Source organism: Penicillium longicatenatum (assembly GCF_028827895.1).
Source record: "Penicillium longicatenatum strain IBT 33135 chromosome Unknown contig_2_segment0_segment0, whole genome shotgun sequence".
Taxonomy (NCBI): Eukaryota; Fungi; Ascomycota; class Eurotiomycetes; order Eurotiales; family Aspergillaceae; genus Penicillium; species Penicillium longicatenatum.
In genome coordinates, this window is record NW_026643120.1 from 87,642 (window position 1) to 107,559 (window position 19,918).

The 19,918-nt window shown below is 50.8% G+C and overlaps 9 protein-coding genes across 9 annotated transcripts; 4 read left to right on the forward strand and 5 right to left on the reverse strand.

Moving 5' to 3' along the window:
- Positions 1-524: 524 nt before the first annotated feature.
- Positions 525-2,381, reverse strand: N7484_002547 (putative transcription regulator (RTG2); the record flags this gene model as incomplete). Its single annotated transcript, XM_057112967.1, has 2 exons — positions 525-2,211; positions 2,278-2,381. The coding sequence occupies 2 exons, from the start codon at positions 2,379-2,381 to the stop codon at positions 525-527; spliced, it is 1,791 nt and encodes a 596-aa protein (XP_056973107.1).
- A 707-nt stretch (positions 2,382-3,088) lies between these two features.
- N7484_002548 (uncharacterized protein) lies at positions 3,089-5,317 on the forward strand (the record flags this gene model as incomplete). Its single annotated transcript, XM_057112968.1, has 1 exon — positions 3,089-5,317. The coding sequence occupies one exon, from the start codon at positions 3,089-3,091 to the stop codon at positions 5,315-5,317; it is 2,229 nt and encodes a 742-aa protein (XP_056973108.1).
- Positions 5,318-5,733: 416 nt separating this feature from the next.
- ugd1 (UDP-glucose dehydrogenase) lies at positions 5,734-7,639 on the reverse strand (the record flags this gene model as incomplete). Its single annotated transcript, XM_057112969.1, has 4 exons — positions 5,734-6,161; positions 6,242-6,887; positions 6,954-7,375; positions 7,426-7,639. The coding sequence occupies 4 exons, from the start codon at positions 7,637-7,639 to the stop codon at positions 5,734-5,736; spliced, it is 1,710 nt and encodes a 569-aa protein (XP_056973109.1).
- Positions 7,640-8,116: 477 nt separating this feature from the next.
- N7484_002550 (glycosyltransferase family 4 protein) lies at positions 8,117-9,559 on the forward strand (the record flags this gene model as incomplete). Its single annotated transcript, XM_057112970.1, has 1 exon — positions 8,117-9,559. One exon carries the CDS (start codon positions 8,117-8,119, stop codon positions 9,557-9,559), a length of 1,443 nt encoding a protein of 480 aa, XP_056973110.1.
- Positions 9,560-9,772: 213 nt separating this feature from the next.
- On the reverse strand, positions 9,773-10,816 carry N7484_002551 (2-hydroxyacid dehydrogenase; the record flags this gene model as incomplete). The annotated part of the gene is made up of 1 exon (XM_057112971.1): positions 9,773-10,816. One exon carries the CDS (start codon positions 10,814-10,816, stop codon positions 9,773-9,775), a length of 1,044 nt encoding a protein of 347 aa, XP_056973111.1.
- A 1,809-nt stretch (positions 10,817-12,625) lies between these two features.
- N7484_002552 (FYVE zinc finger domain-containing protein) lies at positions 12,626-13,666 on the forward strand (the record flags this gene model as incomplete). Its single annotated transcript, XM_057112972.1, has 2 exons — positions 12,626-13,057; positions 13,268-13,666. The coding sequence occupies 2 exons, from the start codon at positions 12,626-12,628 to the stop codon at positions 13,664-13,666; spliced, it is 831 nt and encodes a 276-aa protein (XP_056973112.1).
- Positions 13,667-14,237: 571 nt separating this feature from the next.
- Positions 14,238-15,344, reverse strand: N7484_002553 (Enoyl-CoA hydratase AKT3-1; the record flags this gene model as incomplete). The annotated part of the gene is made up of 2 exons (XM_057112973.1): positions 14,238-14,388; positions 14,455-15,344. The coding sequence occupies 2 exons, from the start codon at positions 15,342-15,344 to the stop codon at positions 14,238-14,240; spliced, it is 1,041 nt and encodes a 346-aa protein (XP_056973113.1).
- Positions 15,345-15,726: 382 nt separating this feature from the next.
- Positions 15,727-16,684, reverse strand: N7484_002554 (phytanoyl-CoA dioxygenase family protein; the record flags this gene model as incomplete). The annotated part of the gene is made up of 2 exons (XM_057112974.1): positions 15,727-16,124; positions 16,189-16,684. 2 exons carry the CDS (start codon positions 16,682-16,684, stop codon positions 15,727-15,729), a joined length of 894 nt encoding a protein of 297 aa, XP_056973114.1.
- A 488-nt stretch (positions 16,685-17,172) lies between these two features.
- Positions 17,173-19,278, forward strand: N7484_002555 (GMC family oxidoreductase; the record flags this gene model as incomplete). The annotated part of the gene is made up of 7 exons (XM_057112975.1): positions 17,173-17,468; positions 17,518-17,632; positions 17,683-17,762; positions 17,818-18,125; positions 18,185-18,319; positions 18,371-19,133; positions 19,182-19,278. 7 exons carry the CDS (start codon positions 17,173-17,175, stop codon positions 19,276-19,278), a joined length of 1,794 nt encoding a protein of 597 aa, XP_056973115.1.
- Between the last annotated feature and the right edge of the window lie 640 nt (positions 19,279-19,918).

Consider the following 19,918-nt stretch of genomic DNA (forward strand, 5'->3'; position numbering starts at 1 on the left):
CGTGTCTGCCTAGTCGAAATTTTGTTTTCAGAAATCATATTGGCATTCCTCAACTCAGCTAACTTTCTACATAGCTGTGGTGCTGTAGTGCTGCACGATAAAGCCTTCAGTGTCAAACGCAAGGCGTCAAACTGAGTAAATGAAGATCAGGGTCCAGTCAGCAAAAACCAGGTGTCTCCCCCTCGCCCCTCTGGTGCTTCCGGCATATGATGCTGTACGGATATCCGCAAAGTGGAGTTCATGCATATGCGTTTGCTAATTCTTCCCGGGTCAGAATACGTAACCAGTTTGAGAAGGTCCCAAGGATCTCCTAGGGAGCTTTGTTGGTCACCTGGATTTTTGATTTTCATTTTCATCGAGAAGTAAGTGAATATGATGATACTAAGAGACGATTTCTCGCCATGCCACAGTGCTGGACAGTATCGTGGTCCATTCCCCGATCATCAAAGATGTAGGGGACAATCCACCCAGTAAAAATGCATTCACTGCTATCGCATCAGGACAAGTCACAATTCACTTGCGAGTCACTGCAACAAATCCTCCTCTCGTACCGAAACGACCACTTTGATGCCCCAGCCATCCGCACCTCCAATCCAGTGCTTGCGCTTCCCTACTTTCACAATCTTCTGGACGTCGTGGGTAAGTTCCTCTTTGAGGTGAGTGGGGTCATATGCGACTTTTTGGATGGCAATATTCAACTCCAATCCATTTTTCTTCCCCTTTTTGCCAAGCCCATCTGCCCATCTGGCGGAGGGGACAATACGCGGTTTGGAAGAGTCAATAGACCCGGTAGGATACAAGGCACCGAGAACGAGTCCCAATTTGCCCAGATAGCGTGTCCACCAGACCTCCTCCGGGGTTAGAATTCCCTGCAGATGAGTTTTCAATTCAACGTCGCGAGGTGGTAATTCTCCTCCATAGCGTTCCTGGAGCATTAATGCCAGAAGAGCGCGGTGGGAATGCGGTATTCCATGGGTAGATGCAAGAATTCCAGTACTTGTGCTATACAAAGCAGCGCTGGAAGATAACTCTTTCGGCATAGTTGCATGTACGTAGAGAGCATTGGCAAAAGCTTGAACCAAATGTGTGGTAATGGAAGGTGGAACCGATCGGCCTTCCATTGGACGGGGAAGTGCAGCCAGCATCAACGCGGCAATGGACTGGGCTGATGAAGTTGCGTAACGCGCCGTTGCGACCTCAAGAGGATCTTGTTGACGGATCACCGGGAGCATATCCCGAAAGAGTACTCCCTCCCGTACACCTCCTTGGCAGAAATGTGCTTCTTTGATCCCATGCGGCAATGATTCAGCCAATACATTCACTAGAAATGCGACTGATGGAACCTGTTTGCGGCGCCGGTCAGACACTCGGAAAATCTCATGAGCTGTGCGAGCCACTTCCTCCAGGGCCTCGGTGTTTTCAAAATCTTCCTTGAGCGCTGAATACCCGTTAATGATTGAGATGGGGTAGCTCTGTCCGCGAGTTTGATGCAGATACAGAAGGAGATAGCCCCATCCCCGGAAACCTCCACCTGAAAGATAGAGCGGGAAGCCACCCTGTGACTGGGCCTTTTCGATCATACTCCCAGGAATTTCGAGACGGTCAAATGCTGCCCGAAAGTTGGCAGCCATCTCATGGCGAAATTTTTCTTTGGCCTTTTCTGCGTCACCTTTACTTTTGCCTCGCTTCAGGTCGGCCAGTTTCTGCGTCAACGCGGCCGCTCCGTAAGGAAAGCTGACCGAGCCTCGGGGGCTAATGCGGACATTGCCGGTGTGGGATATGATCCATGTCATTTGCATGCTGCCGCCGCCCAGATCCAAGGCCAGACCTTCCACGTCAGAAAAGCTGCTTGCAATGCCCCATGCTCCAACAATACCCTCCTCCTCCTTTGGGAGCATTTCCACAGTGATGCCAGTTGTTTTGCGTATCGCTTCCGTAAAAGCTGCAGAGTTGATAGCCGTTCGAGTGGCCTCAGTAGCAATGAGCCGAATATTGGTAGCCGGAACGCCGATTTCCACACATATTATCTGAAATCGTAAAATGGCGCTCACAACGCGGTCGATGACTGACTGGGGGATTGGAATGCGGTTGCCCGTGTCAGGGTCAATCTGCGCCTCATACAATGAGACATTGACACGATGAAAATGGACGGTAGGAATCACTCGAGTAGTTGGTACTGAAAGGTCCGAAATTGAGCATCGAATACCATTGCTGCGGGGGTTGGTGTCAATCAAGGGATCGATTCATAGGAGAGGGGAGATGTGGCTCAGCTATTACCTTCCCAGGTCCACCACGGCATGCAGATGAACATTCGGGCTAGGGCCCAACATTTCCGCCATTTTCAAGCTGTGGTGGCATGGAGTTTCCTTCCCGCCGCCCATGCTGAAGATCGTGGAGAAGTCCGATGCGGGGAAGCATTCGTTTCCAAGTGTGTGACATCACTTCACCGCCAAGATTCTGCTCAATGCCTGAGAATCCAGGCTGTGTTTGTTCGCTAATCAGTCGCATTTTCAACTAGTTGCAGTTCTTTGGTTTCGAACTATCGGAATGGCACGCGTTATGTGTAGACGGTGTAGTGAAGGTTACAATGTAGCTTGGAGCCAATCAAGAATCAGAATTCCAAACGGTGGAAACTCAATTACAGTACATTTGTAATGTACCCGGATGAGGCGGGCAGCGGCCTCATGGTTTCGTACCTTTAATAGCGGGCGATGAGTGTCTTCACATTAATATCTCAAGATTCAAACACCTGCTTGATACTACATCACCCCCACGCAACCCCACACCCGTCACCATTACCGTGACACAGACTCCCTACGACGATCAGTCCATCGTCGGAGTATTCCGCCCCGAATCCTGTGCATTAGCCTGGATGAATTCCTCCGCCATTCATACCTGCAGTAAAGGTAGCCGGGATGCCGATCTGCCCTTCATTTCCATGCCTGGCAGAGGCACGGCCATTTTGTCATTTTATTTCAGCCTAAATCTGGACCCTCTGTGACCTAAAAGAGGCCTCTGGGCCCGTTGGAATGCAACAGGAACAAGGACTAGGTGCGCATCTGTGAGTGACTCGGTCAATCTCAGCGACATGCTCTTCTCCACTCTGGCTCTGAGTGCCATATGGGCCATTGGTACGTTGGCATCTTCGCCACAGGACTATCACCGGCCGACTTCCAAAGGTTTCCGTATGCAACATGGCTTTGAGACTATCCTAGTCCAGCCCTTTGGGTATGACGGCTTTCGTGTGCGAGCATGGCCTTTCCGTCCGCCAACCGGCCACGAAATCGGATTCGTGTATGATCCTCCGCTTGAAGGCCCAGAGGATGGCCAGGCTCATGGCATGACTTTCGATACTGCGTTCACCGGCAATCAATCGGAAGAACTACGCAACGGTAACATGATAGTCCGCACTTCTGGCTGGGGTGGTAGTCCGGGAGGCTATCGTCTGGCCTTTTACCGTGTGGAGAGCAACGGCACAGAAACCCTCCTTACCAATGAGTATGCACCACTTAAGTCAATCAACCCTCGGTTCTACTCATGGACCGGCCCAGGAAGGGAGTTTGCTGCCGAGTTCTCATTCAGCACGACGCCTGATGAACAAATCTACGGAACTGGCACCCAGCAGGATCATCAAGTCAATAAGAAGGGATCAACAATTGATCTCATCAACTTCAACACTCACATTCCCACCCCTGTGTTCATGAGCAACAAGGGCTATGGGTTCGTCTGGAACATGCCCTCTACTGGTCGCATGGAATTTTCTACCTTGAGGAATCGTTTTACCTCCGACGCTGCTAACGTTGTCGACTATTTTATTGTCAGCTCAACCCCTGGAGATTATGACACGCTGCAACAACGCCTGTCGGCGCTCACTGGTCGTGCTCCTGTTCCCCCAAACTGGTCCCTTGGATATATCCAGTCGAAGCTGCGATATGAAAACGAAACAGAGATTGTCTTACTGGCCAAGGAGTTTAAAAAGCGAAACATCCCCGTCTCCATGATCGTCATTGATTATCAGTCGTGGGCTCACCAAGGAGATTGGGCTCTGGATCCTCGCCTGTGGAGTAATGTTGCCGAGATGGCGGCCCAGGTGAAAAACCTCACGGATGCGGAGATGATGGCATCACTCTGGCCTAGCGTCGCTGATAATAGTGTAAATTATCTTGATATGATGGCCCAAGGATATCTCTCTGCCACACGATCCGGGCCTGGAACAACCGACTCGTGGAATGGGTCGTACATCCGCAACTACGATTCCACAAATCCCTTGGCTCGGCAGTTTCTATGGAACACCCTAAAGCGCAACTACTACGACAAGGGAATCAAGAATTTCTGGATTGACCAGGCTGATGGAGGAGCTCTCGGCGAGGCATACGAAAACAACGGCCAGAGTACATACATCCAGTCCGTTCCCTTCACATTACCTGATGTCAATTATGCTGCCGGTACTCAACGAAGTGTCGGTAAGCTCTATCCCTGGGCACATCAGCAGGCGATTGAGGAGGGATTTCGAAACGCTACATCAAGTGAGATGGGCAGTGCGTGTGATCATGTTTCCTTAAGCCGCTCGGGCTACATCGGCTCCCAGCGATTCTGCAGCATGATCTGGTCTGGTGACACAACCGCAGTCTGGGAGACCCTCAGCGCGCAGGTTGCGAGTGGTCTTTCCGCTGCTGCAACTGGCTGGGGCTGGTGGACTGTGGATGCAGGTGGCTTCCAAGCTGACCCGACCATTTCCTGGTCAGCGAATATCGACACCCCTCAATACCGGGAACTCTACCTCCGCTGGTTGCAGTGGACAACATTCCTACCATTTATGAGAACCCATGGATCGCGGGCCTGTTATGTCCAGAACGCCTACACCTGTGCCAATGAGCCATGGTCATATGGAGAGCAGAATACACCCATCATTGTATCGTACATTCACCTTCGGTACCAGCTAGCCGCTTACATCCAGTCGGTGTTTGCTCAGTTCCACCGCACCGGTCGCATGATCATGCGCCCTCTGTATATGGATTTCCAGACTTCGGATCCACACATTGCCGAGTTGACACAGATGAACAGCAACGTCACTACGCAGCAGTACATGTTCGGTCCACGACTGCTGGTGACCCCAGTCACTCTCCCGAATGCCACAGAATGGTCTGTCTATCTTCCAAAGGTAGCAAGTAATGAGACTACGCGGCCTTGGACTTACTGGTGGACAAACCAAACCTACGCTGGTGGCCAGACTGTGACCGTTCCAGCACCCGTTGAACATATTCCCGTCTTCCACCTCGGCTCCCGGGCCGAGATTCTGAGTGGAAAGGTGTTTTAATTGGAAACAAGAATGCTGATCGCTTTAGTGAGAAAACGAATACTTTCTGGATATTTGGGTACCTCCATAGAGGAAAGTCGTTACTCATGTTCAACCCATATGATTCTATTCGGTACGTGTTCCTATTTTATATGACCAATAGTCTAGGATAGATGGTGACCGCATTGGTATATTATCCCAAATCTCTATTGGATGAGTCTTCTGCAGCAGTGTACGAAGAAAATGTAGATCGGTGTAGGAAGGGAGTCCTCAATCATGCCTCCAAATCCCACTGAGAACGCCAGAAAGCCATCACGCAAATTATTCGATATCGTAGGATTGTGTAAATGATCGAAGCAGGATAAGAAAAAAAAAGAAAGAAAAGAAAAACCGCAAAAAGAACAGAGGGTATCGCAAAATCAACAAGTATATGGAAATTAAACGTGGAGCTCTGTACGCTGTCCCACGCGGTCCACTCGCACACCCAATTTCTTCATCTCCGCCACATCCAACAGGCCCCGTCCGTCAAACACCCATTTGGGTTCAATCATATTGTATGCGATACGTGGCCATTCAATGGTTTCACTGGTACCAGGATGGGTGGAAGTGGGCTGAAAGTCCATGCAATCAGAGGTAGGCGTAGGTGTTGATGGATCCGAGATGCTCCAGCTGGATTTCTTGGTCGGCGTGTTGCGGAACTGATCGCAATCAGTCACCACCAGGATGGCGTGGGCCTGTGAACAAGCCAGGTATGGGTCACTGTGGACCTTGACAGTGCCCATCTCGGCAATTCCTGGACCTAGCTCCCGCATGATATCTTCTTGGCGACAAAATGGGTCGAATATGGAAATCTCGGCCGGTCGCTCTTTAACACAATGGACCTGTTAGTTGAAACGGAATAAAGAGAGAAAAATAAAAGGTGACTAAGGAGAAACGAAAGCTCACCATCCTGCAGCAATCGAATGACCTCCACTGCCAACGACTCTCGGGTGTCGCCCGTGTTTTTCTTGAAGGCAAAACCAAGAATGGCCAGCTTGTGACCCACTAAGTTCCCTTCGAATCGCTCAATGACCTTACGAGCAAATCGGTCCCGCTGTCGCTCATTCATAATATTGACCTGCCGCCAGTACATGGCCACATCATCCAAACCCAGGGACTCTGCCAAATAGGCGAGACTCGCAATGTCCTTCCGGAAGCAGGAGCCTCCAAAGCCTAGTCCAGCCTTGAGGAATTGTGAACCAATGCGGGCATCCATGCCAATGGCCTTGGACACCTGATCCACGTCCGCACCAGTTCGCTCACAGATCGCACTGATCGAGTTGATGCTACTGATCCGCTGAGCCAACATGGCATTGGCAACAAGCTTCGCGAGCTCAGAGGACCAGGTGTTTGTTTCCAAAATACGGTCTGCTGGGATCCACGTCTTGTAGAGGTTTGCCAGGGTGCGAGCAGCCTGTCGGCCAGCAGCGGTCGCGGCTGATCCGATCAACACACGGTCGGGTGTCGTGAGATTCTTGATGGCGGTGCCTTCGGCGAGAAATTCCGGGTTTGAAAGCACCTCGAAAGAGGCTCCGGGTCGGTGAGCCGCAAGCTAAACTCAGGTTAGAGACTTCATGAAGTATCCAGCGAAGGAGATACTTGAAACAAATAAGCGCACCATTTTCCGCACTCGCTCCGCCGTTCCGCCGGGCACAGTGCTCTTCTCCACGATGATTGCGCCGGGTTTTGCATGAGCTGCGACATCCCGCATGGCACCGTCAAACGCCGCCATGTTAGTTGCACAGCCTGCTCCCACCCCAAACATCTTCGTGGGCGTATTGACTGCCATGAAAATGATATCCGCTTTGGCGATCACACGTGCAGAATCGCATGTGAAATACAGATTTCGCTGGCGCCGAGGAATGTCACTCTCGTCAGTCTCCACACCATCCCGAACCATTCTCACCAGGGGGTCAAGTCCCGGTTCGTGAACGGGAAGATGCGGTGACTTCCATTGCCTGATGCGCTGTGGGTCCCGATCCAACACTTCCACTGTCACCTCGGGGTTGTGGAGGGCCAGAATAGCGGCCGTTGGTCCTCCTATACCGGGTTAGTTGCGAAGTGGAATTAGTAGGGAATGGAACGCCTACCAACATAACCTGCGCCTACCACACACACATTCTTGACTGGTTGGACTTGCTCGTGCTCATCAGTCGGTGGGGTTGACTCAGGCAACGCCAGCTTGAGGTCATCAATGTCCGAAGGACGAAACAAGGGACTTGCGCTCGGGCTGGTAGGTGCCGTAGAGCATGATTCGCCACTCTCTGAGAATAGAATATCCATGGGAATATCGTCGCATGACATGATGTTTTTCCACCCTGTGAACGACTTGAGAAATCTTCCAGTGTTCTGACCGTGATTCAAATAATGACTTGAACGCGACTATGCCCGTAAAGGAACAATAAGAGGAGGGGGGTTGGGAAAGAGGTCAGTTGAGGATACTAAAAAAGGTTGAAACCAGTAGAGAAATCGACCATCTTTGAATCCCTGCTTTCTCCTATTTCTTCAAATTCATCTCTTGTGAATGATTTCCCCTCATGACTTGAAGATTGATCGTTATCGTGGTTATCGGAACATGGGTTGTGCCTGTGGATGAGTTGGATTGATGCACGCGGCGCATGCACTCGGAACGACTGGTTGTCATCGATTCCCATACTTAAGCACTTCTCAGCGGCCAATTGCGGCACGTGCCCCGGGAAAGAACTAGTGATCATTTACACTTTCTTATACTTTATCTTCTGCCTGTCCTCTCCCTTTTCTCCTTCGAAAAAATGTCGCATTATGTCGGAGTCGGCGCCGTTGCTCTCCTCGTTCCAGGGAGCAGAGGAGTTCCCTAGTATCCTGGAGGGAAAGAAGGTACTTCTAGCAACAGAATCCTGGGGCCCTGTCAATGGAGTCAGTCGCACCACTCGCAGTTTAGTCGAGTACTTACAAGCGCATGGCGTCGATCTCATCCTGGTCGCACCTGATTTCAAGGGGGATGCTACTAAGCAGACCCAATCATGGGAGCGACGACTGCCAGGATGCGCTCTGCCGTACAACCCAGACTTGACCGTGGTCTATCCATTTCACATTGGTGATGTTTATCGACAGGCCTTCAAGCCTGATATCATCTATCTGGCCAGTCCCGCGTCTTTGGGATTCCAGATGTTGTTGCAAATTCGTCAACTCCGATCCTCACCTCCGGTGCTGCTCAACTTCCAGACGGATCTATCGGCCTATTCGGAGATCATGCTCCCTGCGCCGCTGGACCGGTTCGGAGTCTGGCTGCTCGGAATAGTGCAGGGCTTTTTGTTTCGTTCGCCAGCAGTGCACACCATCTTTTACCCATGTTCAGCCATTCGTGGCTATCTCGAACATGTGGGAGCCCCCGCCAAGCGAATGGTCCAGTTGGGTCGCGGAGTCGACACTGTTCTCTTCACGCCCGCCCAGCGAGACGAAGCCTATCGTCAGCAGATTGCTCCAAACGGAGAAATCATTCTCATCTGTGTCTGTCGCATTGCGCCCGAGAAGGGCTTTGAATTCCTCGCACAAGTCGCAACGCGTTTGGCCGCGGAGAAGATACCCTTTAAGCTGCTGATCGTTGGGGGAAATCGCAACCCGGTTGTCGAGAACAGAGTCAAGCAGCTATTTTCCGAAATTCCTACTCACGTCGTCTTTACCGGGTTCCTCACTGGAGCATCGCTGGCTCGTGCCTATGCGTCGGCTGATCTCTTCTTGCACTGCTCCGTTACCGAGACATTCGGACTGGTCGTTTTAGAGGCGATGGCAAGTGGAATTCCCGTCATTGCCCGGGACCAGGGTGGACCCTCTGATATTATACGGCATGGTCAGACCGGATTCCTTGTCCCACCAAAGGATCTCGACCAATTTATCAGATTGGCCCGGGAAGTATCAAAGAATGGATCTTACCGGAAGAAACTCTCCACAGCGGCCCGTCAACAAGCAGAAGACACAACTTGGGAAAAGATCAATCGTCGCGCCGCCTGGCAAATCGCGGAAGCATTGACAAATGCAGATCAGGAGTCGCACAGTCCTGCTCGGCAGCCCCGGACTGGAATCCTTGCATGGGTTATTGAGCAGATTTGTCTGGTGCTAGCTGTTGGGGTTGTATATGGCATGTGGCTAATTGCCGTGGTTCCCTTGATCATACACGGTCATCGTTTTCTGCCTCGGGCATGGCATATGTTGCGGAATCAGTTTCAATGCAGTCGCCCATTGTGAAACTAATACTATGAGATTATGCCAATGTACCTACGAAGTAGTAGATCTCATCATGCCGAGAGTAGACTCCAGATATGATGATAATATGACCTATGATTGACATGTTTATATTATGCACGACGGTGCTATGCTTTCAGTACATGACATGGTGAGTTAATTGGTGGAATAGACACAATGTGCCCGAACAAGTACAGCACCAAGCATCCAATTACCCTACATCCGTACTGGGGCCGTATCTGCTCGCACGAGTACATGGCCCTCCGTGACGAGGGAGTTGGGGCATGACAGACCGTTCACAAAGGCCGTCAGGTTCGTCAAGGTAACCTCGGCAATCTCGGTGAGTGCCTCCCGAGTAAAGAATGCCTGATGCCCACAGATCAGAACGTTGGGGAAGGTCATCAAGCGCATCAGGATATCATCATCAATAATCTCACCGGAGTGATCATTGTAGAACAACTCGCCCTCAGCCTCGTACACATCCAGTGCAATTCCACCCAGGTGCCGCGTCTTCAAGGCGTGGGTGACTGCCGTCGTATCGATGAGTCCTCCTCGGGACGTATTCACCAACATTGCGCCAGGCCGCATCCGCCGAAGTGTGCTCTGATTGATAAGGTGGCGCGTGCTGTCGGTCAGTGGACAGTGCAAACTGACAATGTGGCTCTCCTGCAACAGGTTGTCCAAGTCAACCAGGGTCCCGTACTGGTGGAACTCATCCCCCGCAAAGGGGTCATGGGCTAGCAATCGGCAGCCAAAGCCATGGAAGATGCGCGCCGTCGCGAGACCGATGCGTCCCACTCCGACGATGCCGACCGTCTTGCCACGCAAGGTCGTTCCCAGGAGGCCCTCGATGTTGAAGTTCCCCTCACGCACGCGATTATAGGCACGATGAGTCTTGCGATTCAGCGTCTGCACCAAGGCGACGGCGAACTCGGCCACCGCTTCTGGCGAATAAGCTGGAACATTAGCGACGAAGAGGCCTAATTTTTCGGCGGTCGGTAAGTCGACATGGTTGAAACCTGCACATCGCAGCAGGATCGCCCGCACGCCACCGGCATGTAAGGCGTGCAGCACGCGCGCATCGAGGGTGTCGTTGACGAAGACGCACACCGCATCGCAGCCTTTAGCCAACGGGACGGTCTCCTCAGACAGAGCAAAGGCGTGGTACTCGATCTCGCACAATTGAGAAAACCGCTGGATACGCACCTCCTCCAGATAGGTGCGATCGTAAGATTTGGCGCTGAACACGGCTAACTTCATGATGAAATGATACTATCTCAATTATTCCCTTTTGCTTTGAGCTTCACAGAAGCCGACAGAGGCGGAATGGGCCTTGTGAGCTTCAGGAGTCATGACGCCATCATGTCCCCAATAGCCATGTGCAAGTAGTGAGGGTTCCCCAGACCCACGGCTGCAAGCGGCGAGGGAAGGAACTCAGGGTTCCCCGGACATTCGATCGGGAGATCGGGAGATTGGATCGGGAAATTTGATCAGGGTGCAACATGTGGCATTCCTCCAGGTCGATGGTACTTTTGATCACCCCGGATTTCTTATAGACCATGGAGATATGTGTACGTACATAGATTGCAGGTGTGTAGGGTTGAGATGGAGCATCATCTGGGATAGGAATGTATCTACTACAATTTTGGCGTACAGGTGTACAGCGGGCCGGGAGAACGGAGCGCTATTCGTTTTCCCGGACCGCCTGCCAAATCATCCGTTACATGTCGTACCGTGAGAATTCCTCGTGATCCGCCACCTTGGAAACAGTAGGGTTCCCGGGGGTGATCCCATTTGCCGTTTGGCATAGAGAATGGGAATCTGCAGCTAAGGGAAGCTCGGACGAGGACCGAAACATTCCATCCTTCTGGAGAATTACTCCATTCAGGATATTGTAAGCCCGTCGCTGTGATTGGTGGAAGATGGAAAGGTTATGAGGGGGACTCCGCACTGGGCCGTGTGGTGACTTTGTGCTAGATTGTTCCTTCCCCAACTGGCTGGAACCGAGGTCCTTTGCACCAATCAGCGCGCTCTGATAAGCCCAAACGCCACCTCTTTCCTGATTGGCCACCTTTGCAGCCACTAGTAAACCTTGGAACTAAATCAGGACTAGATTAGGAAAGTCGCCAAAGCAGTGAAAACGGAAGGAGCGAACGGGGAATCGAGGGCGTCCAAATCCTGATCAGCTCAAGAGTTTAGCCACATATTTGTCATCTCAGATGATACTGAACAGTATACTGTAGTTGGGAATCCCAGGGATGAAATACTGTGCGTCTGTATGGAGTCATGGAAAGAACTCCATGATCGGCCGTGGGCTCTGATGGGGCAACGACTCCGCGGAGCATAGCGGGGACTTTGGAGTTGAGCGGATCCTGGTGGAGGAATGCACTCAATGCGGAAACCCATCATGCGTCTGTAAGCACAACTGCATGTCAGAGTTCAGTGACTGGTCGACATGTGCGCATCTTGCGATCAATCAGTCACTCAAAGGGAGAGAAAAAAGAAGCGGTCAATCAGTACTTTTGATATCTACTCGAATTTGATGTAGAAAGTCGAGGATCAAGATAAAAAGACTATCGGTGAGTCTCGTACCAAATTTACGGTAAAACGATTCGGGGTTTGACGGGAAAACGAACTCGCGTCGTACCCGATCGTAGTATTCCGATATACATCAGACCTTCATATACTTCAAGTGCCCCCTTTCCAACTGCACCTCCATTTCTTGTTCCTGATCCTCATTCCTCAAACTCTCATATCTACCAATACTTCCCAGACCTGCTAGTTGGAAAGCCTTGGACCTTGGATTGTGAAACTTCTCCAAACTCCAAATCATTTCCCTCTCCACTCGGGTTCTACTAGCCTCAACGCTCCTCCCGTGCTCCACCGCCATCTCGGCCACTCACCGTTCTTTGGATTCGCTTTGCCTCGTGTGCTCACTTTGCCCCTCGACATCACCACTTTTAATGGCACTTCGCCTCTTCCTTTTATCCGATCCATAACATTTACTCTTCCTTCATTCCTCTCCTCCACTCCTCCCCTACACATACACACACCCACTCCAAATTCCAAATGGCTACTCACGTTATGACTGCCACCGCCCCCGGTACCGCCAACCAGATCTCGGTTTACGGTCATCCATCTCCCACCAACTCCAATACTACCACCCCTTCCAATAATTCTCCCACCTCGCCTCGTCTCACCAACTCTACTCTGCACCAACTCCCATTGCAGTCTCGCCAGCTGCGCCCTCCCAAGGGCCCGCTCTATGTTCCTGCTGCTCTGCGCCCGACCGAGCGTCCTCAGAAGTCTTCCCCCATCACCCCACCGCGCAGCGCGCACGGGTCTCTGGACAGTCTGAACGAGGACTCCGATGAACCCATCAGTCGTCGCTCCACCATGGAAAGCAAGTACAGTGGCATCAGCAAGTCTGCCGAGCACGAATGGATGAAGACTGAGCAACTGGGCGTGGTGACTGGTCTCCCTACTCGTGAGCACTGGAAAGTAAGTCAGATCCAAATTCCTTCTCGCAATGGGCACCTGCTCTGCTTTTAAGCCTTGGTGGTGTGGATGGCGTATGCGCTCTTGGAAATGTCGTGTGCGAGCACGCCATCTGAATGACATGACGAGTGCGCATGTCTTGCCCCAACCACAACCCTACGCCTTCATCTCGAAGATTCTTCGGTGACCTAGTTGCTAACTTCACTTTTGCAGGCGGACTCTGCTTCCCCCAACTGTGACTCGCCCACCTGCCGTTCCTCCTTTGGCATCTTCCTGCGTCGCCACCACTGCCGCCATTGTGGTCATGTCTTTTGCTCCTCTCACACCCCCCACATTGTTCCCCTGGATCAGGATGCGCGCTTCCACCCCGAGGGTGTTCCCTCGCGGGCCTGCGATCTGTGCTGGAGTGCTCACCAACGCTGGGAGGAGACCCGGACTGATCGCCTGAACAAGATCCAGAACAACATGGACGCCAAGAGCATTGACGAGGATGCCACCCAGGATCTTGAGAACAGTCAAGAGTCCGGCCGTGCCGCCCTCCAGGCAAACCTTGGCCAGACAGCCGACGTCGCTGCCAGCGTTCCTCGTGACTGGAACTGGAGCACTTTCTGATCCTCGTCCTGGGCGATCGCTGCGCTCAGCAGGTCTGGCAGCAGTCCATTCTTCACTTCTATGTGCTCGACACTTATCTTCTCACTTCTTTTTTTTTTTTTTTCCTTTTCATCACGATGTTGATTTGCGACCATGGTAAAGGAGTTCAATCGGCGCTACGATAGGGCATTCAATGTTCCTACGATCTGTTTTCTGTTTTCTTTCTCATTTGCCTGATATGCTCGACATTGTGTTTCGATATGTCCTGCCTTCGCGAGCTGCGCCTGACATGTAATCAGCAGCATTTGTGTTTTCCGTTCTTGATACCCAGCTTCAATCGAGGGGCGATCTCGATTTCTATCTCTTATTGTTTGTCTTTCTTCGGTGTCCAATCTGCAACGCTCAAGCATATGAAATGGCGCGGGCTACATGCATCGCTAGATTTGTTCGATTAATTCAGTTTTGAAACGAATCTATCATTACAATATGTTTCCTCTAATGATTCCCTGTAGTCAATTTTCTAGATCGGCCACTCCGTATTCACATGATAGTTCTTCACAGCCCATGTAACCACCAATGTCAATTTGCCTTGTCATAGTTTGGAGTGTTTCGAAACAGTCGCCTCCCGGGTAATGTCGACCTCTGGCCACCATGGATAATTCGGAGAACTGGTCTCGCGCAAGTCCGACTCAAAGCGAGGCTTACGCTTCTCGAGAAATGAATGAACTCCCTCTCGGTAGTCTCTATCGTGACGTCAGCAAAGTCAAACAGGCAACCATCCTTGCATTGATATCACAGAAAGCTCATACCGCTGGCCAATCATATGATGAAACACCCGCGACTCCAACAGATGTGCCGCTTCGGGTGAGTCGGCGCCTTCCCACATCAAGGCCCGGCTCATGGAAGAGGCCAATGGGCTGACATTCTCCGCAATTTCTTGGGCTAGCTCTAGCCCACGCGGGAGGATTTTCCCCGCATCGGGCAGTACTTCTGTGAAAAGATCACCGAAATGCTGAGGTGTAGGGGGGAAGACGCCACCGGTGGTGATCAGGTGCATGGCTCGCGCGAAGCCGACTAGGCGTGGCAAGAAATATGATGCACACGATTCGATGGTCAAGCCACGTCTGGTGAAGACGAACCCGTACTTGCTCTTTTCATGGCAGATTCTTGACTGGTTAGAATATGAGAGATCAGATATGATGGGTAAAATATATACCGAATAGCGGCTGGCAGGGTCATGGTCATGCCAACCCCGACAGCAGATCCATTCAAAGCGACAATAGTAGGCTTGTGGCATCGATGCATTGCTAGCGCGACTCGACCGCCACTGAGACCCAGCGATAGCATTAGCAATAATTTCCAGTTGTTGGGGCTCATGTTCTCTGACATACATATCCCGGAAGTCAACAGCTCTCCCGTGTCCACTACCGAATCCAATACCAAGATCCGATCCAGCGCAAAACATTCTTCCTGCCCCAGTGAGTACAACTACCTTTACGCGTGGATCAACATGAATCATTTTGTATGCCTGGGTAAGGCTATCAGCCATCTGTGGCGTGAACGCATTGTGCTTTTCTGGTCTATCCAAGGTGAAGACCACCACTGGGGTTGCCTCCGGGGCTCCACAAGGGTGGTGGGTGATTTTAATGTGTGTGAGGTTGAGAGACTCATACGAGGTGGGGATATCAATAGATGTCATGTTTTGGTTGTTTTGCTTCCGATAACTTTGGATCCAGACCTCGAACTCTTGTTGACTATATACCTAGTCTCCACCTGGACCGAGCATCTCTAACATGCGGAAAGACAGTACCTCGGTTCACGCGTGATCGACTGAAAACAACACTGGAGCACCGGACGGGGGATTCTGTAAATTTGACCTAGCACGGTAAAATTGAAGTACTGAATTCTCTTTCAACTTTAGAAACAGGGATCAGGCATTCGGCCTCGGCATCAACTTGAAGCAATACACATTCTCATCTTCGTCCTAATGCTTTACAATTCAACGTTGGAGCCACATGAATAAAACTTGGACTGATGCAAGACACCCCAGAGCCACTTAAATCATCACTCTTTCAATCCTTTCAAAACAAATCCGAGCCCACGCTATCAACATCACGGATGAGGCGGTAGGGATGGCCCAGATCGTACCATCCGCAGAAGGGTGCACTGGCCTTCCATCCGAGGAGATCCTGAACCTCGGGGTCCAACTTCTCCGCTTGCTCTTGCGAGACTGCGAGAAACTGGTTCTCCTCCGATCGGTAAACACCCTTGCAGAACAACGTGACGACAACGCTTCGGAAAGAGTCGTTCGTGACATTCGCACCCGCTCCGTGGTAGCAGTTACCCAGCATCAACAAGGCGTCACCGGTGTCCATTTCTCCATAGCTGACCTCATCCACGGTGGGCTTGCGCACATCGTCCCAGACATGGGAGCCGAGGACGATCTCTGTGGCTCCGTTCTCTTTGGTGACCTTTGAAGCTATCGATTTGGACGTGGTTAGTGCACGCGAGAAAGCTGATGCACGAAAGGGAGGGGGTCTTACTTGCGACAAAGCACCCCAGCTTGGTGGTTTCTTTAGGATCACCGTGGGTGTGTGTTGCATGATGATCCTGGTCATCACGATGAAGACCCTGGCGAGCACTACCAGGCCCCACGCGAACGGTGAAGAAAGAGCTCAACAACGGAGGGGAGACACACTTATTGCGAGCCTCACCCCACCAGCTCTCAGTGGTGACACTGAGGACGTCATTGACGACGGTCTTGACAATGGGGTTTTGCAAGATGGACTTAACAGCGGCAGGCGACTTTCCTGCCAGTCCACAGACTGTCTTGGTTTGCTTGGCAAAGACCTCCAGTCCACTGTTGTAGTCGGCATCCATGTAAGGCTGAATCTCACCATTGACCTCAGCGACGGAGGCAAGGGAGAGGAGGCTCTTAATAACAACGGCGCCATCGCGGTAGAGAATATCAAGGATCTTTTCTGATGCTGAATTGGCTGGGAGTGCTTCGACAGCACGCGGGGGTGAGATAGAGCCCATATTGGATAATCAAGATAAACAAGACTTAGTATAACGCTTGAAAGGAAACGATAATTTGGAAGATACTATAGTCGTTGATTTTGGACCTTTAAGTAACATTGGTCTCAAATGACATTTGATAAGCAGCTGCATCGCATCGCATCCGCAGCAAAAGCTGTAGACTTGTTTCAACCCACCATTTGCTAATTTCTCCGCCCTGCAACCTAATTTGGTCAATGTAATGAAAAGACGATTCTCGGGAGATTCCTTTTTCAGTAAAACAATGAGATGTACTGTTACATCCCATACGACATCTCATGTGGGTGGTCAATGCAAAGCTGTTGATCTGATGGCTTATCCGACTTCCAGATTAGGCAACTCAGTGAGTATCTGAAGGGGGTCATAAGTTCACAGTTTCAACACAAACATCACAGCAAGCTCCAAGTTCATAAGATTTAAGGCGTCTTCATTGTTCTCTGTCCGCCATTGGGATTTCCATACTTGAGACCATGAGTTCCCGAAAACCACTTCTGGATGGCAGCAGCTTCGACTACATCATCTGTGGTGGAGGAACCGCAGGCTGCGTTCTCGCAGCAGAGCTCTCCACTATTCCAGGTGCCTCGGTGCTGTTGGTAGAAGCTGGCAGAGACTCGGAAATTGACTCTGATGTTCTGGTTCCTGGTAAATATGTCAAACAGCTACAGGAGGATAAAGAGGGACTATGGGAGTTAGCGACAGTCTCCCAGAAAGAGTTGAATGACCGGAAACTGGTCTTCCTGCGTGGAAGACAGCTTGGAGGAAGCTCGTATGTTTTTTTGACCCCATAATTGAATCGAACCATGTTGACTTTTCAGAGCCGTGAATTATATGGCGTTGGCGCGAGGCCCCAAAGACGACTATGATCAGTGGAGTCAAATGACTGGCGATGAGGGCTGGAAGTGGGAGAACATACTACCAATCATGAAAAGTGTAGGTACGACTCTTTGTTACTAGATTTGGTAGCTTACATTCCCATTCAGTTGGAAGACTTTGACTTTACATTGCCTGAGGGTATGGACAAGTTCGCCCATCCACTTCCAGCAAACCATGGTAAGTCTGGGTAAGTAACGCCTTGTTCTCTTTTTATGAAGAATCAATCACTTACGATAGTATAGGCCTATTAAGCTCGGATTCGGAAAGGAAATGGTTCCGGGTGTTGAGACATACATGCAAGCATGCTTAGAAGTGGGAATTCCCCTTTGCCTTGACAACAACGCCGGCAATCCAGTCGGAGTTGGACTAGCCCAGTTCAATGTTCGCGATGGCGAGAGGTCTTATGCAGCCAATGCCTTTCTTCCCGGCTCAGCACGGGAGAGTGTCAAGAACTTATTGATCGTGACAAACACTGAGTGTGACTACGTTCACTCTAACAACGGGGTTGCCACCCGTGTGGATCTATACGATCGTTCTACGGGAAGGACTGGTCAGAATCCTTCGTGCTCAAAATTTGCTCTCCACTAATCTGTGTTTTGTTCGCTCTAGTTGCCGTACACTGTCAAAAGGAGGTCATTCTAGCCGCTGGCACCTTTGGATCTCCGAAGCTCCTGATGCTATCAGGGATCGGCCAAAGAAAAGCACTGGAGCAGCATGGAATTTCCGTGAAAATTGACTTGCCAGGCTTGTGGCCCCAATGCTTGAACTATAATACTCCTTGCTAACTCTTTCCAGGAGTCGGCCAAAACATGCTCGATCATTCTATCATCACCTGCGAATATAAAGTCGACAATGGCCTCCCAGCGCACAACAAGGTCTTCCTTAACCCAAAATCCCTTGCCGAAGCCGAAGCCGAATATATTAAAAGCAGAACCGGCCCACTGGCCATGTATGGATCCAGCGGATCCGTGGCTTTTCCAAGGATTCAGCGTCTATTTGAATCCAAGGAGTTCAGCGATCTCGACCCTCAAACCAAGGAATTTTTGTTGGAACCAACGAGACCGTCGGCCGAGATTTGGCTCGGATCCGGACCCTCCGTCTATGAGGGCAATGGCCGACCGGAAGAAAGCTACATCACCCACGAATTGCTTTTGCAAAACAATTTGTCCAAGGGAGTGGTGAGCATCCGATCCCGAAACCCTCGGGATCATCCGATCGTTGATCCCAAATTCTTGTCTCATCCATTTGATCGCCGGATTGCCATCGAAACTGTTCGGAAAGCGCTGCAGATTGCTCGTTCCAAGGCGTATCAAGGAGTAATTGAGGGAATGGTTCATGGCCCGGATATCGACTTTACCACCGTTGATCTCAACACGATCAGTGACGAGGTCATGCTGGAGTTCATTCGGAAGAACCTCGACCAAGGGTACCACAGCATGTCAACCTGCCGCATGGGTAAGGCAAACGACTCCACAGCGGTAGTTGACTCTTCCTTCCGAGTTCGTGGCATGCAGAATCTTCGGGTGGCGGATCTAAGCGTTTGTCCCGTTTTAACTTGGTAGGAGCCTGCATCCTTGTCCCGAAGCATTAGCTAATTCTGAAACAGCAACCACACTCAAATCAATGCCTATCTGATTGGCCTTCGATGTGCGCGCCAGATAACCGACCAGCACGCGGAATCTGTTCAACGTGCCAGGCTGTAGATATGAAAAGAACTATAAGCATCCTATATCAAGGACTAGAGAGTAATTGCGTCCTATGTCTTATATAAGAAGCACTGTTCCATCGCCCCATCCCAGCATCATGTCCAGATATTCTGAAGGTCGACTCCTCATCCACACTTCCTCTAGGATCTTCAGTGCACTTTGTACGTTGCCAAATCCCCCGGAGTACTGCATACACTGTGCCCGTTCGCGAATCCATTCTTGTTGTTTTGCATCCCTGATCTCTACCGCTGCATGGAACAATGGCCATAGCAACTGATCAGACCAGCCAGACGCAGGCGGGGTAGACCTCACATGGTATAGAACGCTGCTGACAAGCCAGCTTAATTCATACTCATCAATGTCGCAAGAGAAAAGTCGTAAAAGATACAGAACGATGGCGTATCGATAGGCTTCCGTTAAGTGAAACCAATTCTGCCCTCTTTGCGAATGTATTGGACCCTGCAACAGTCTATGTTTGATATCTTGGACCTGATCCATTTTTTTCATTGAAGTGGTTTCTGGACTTGCCGATTCCTTATGTAGAGTCCCGATCTCATGAATTACCTTAAATTGATCCAATGGACAGGGGATCGCGTCAAATCCCCAGAAGTCTCCACTTTCGTAGAGTACTTCTTGT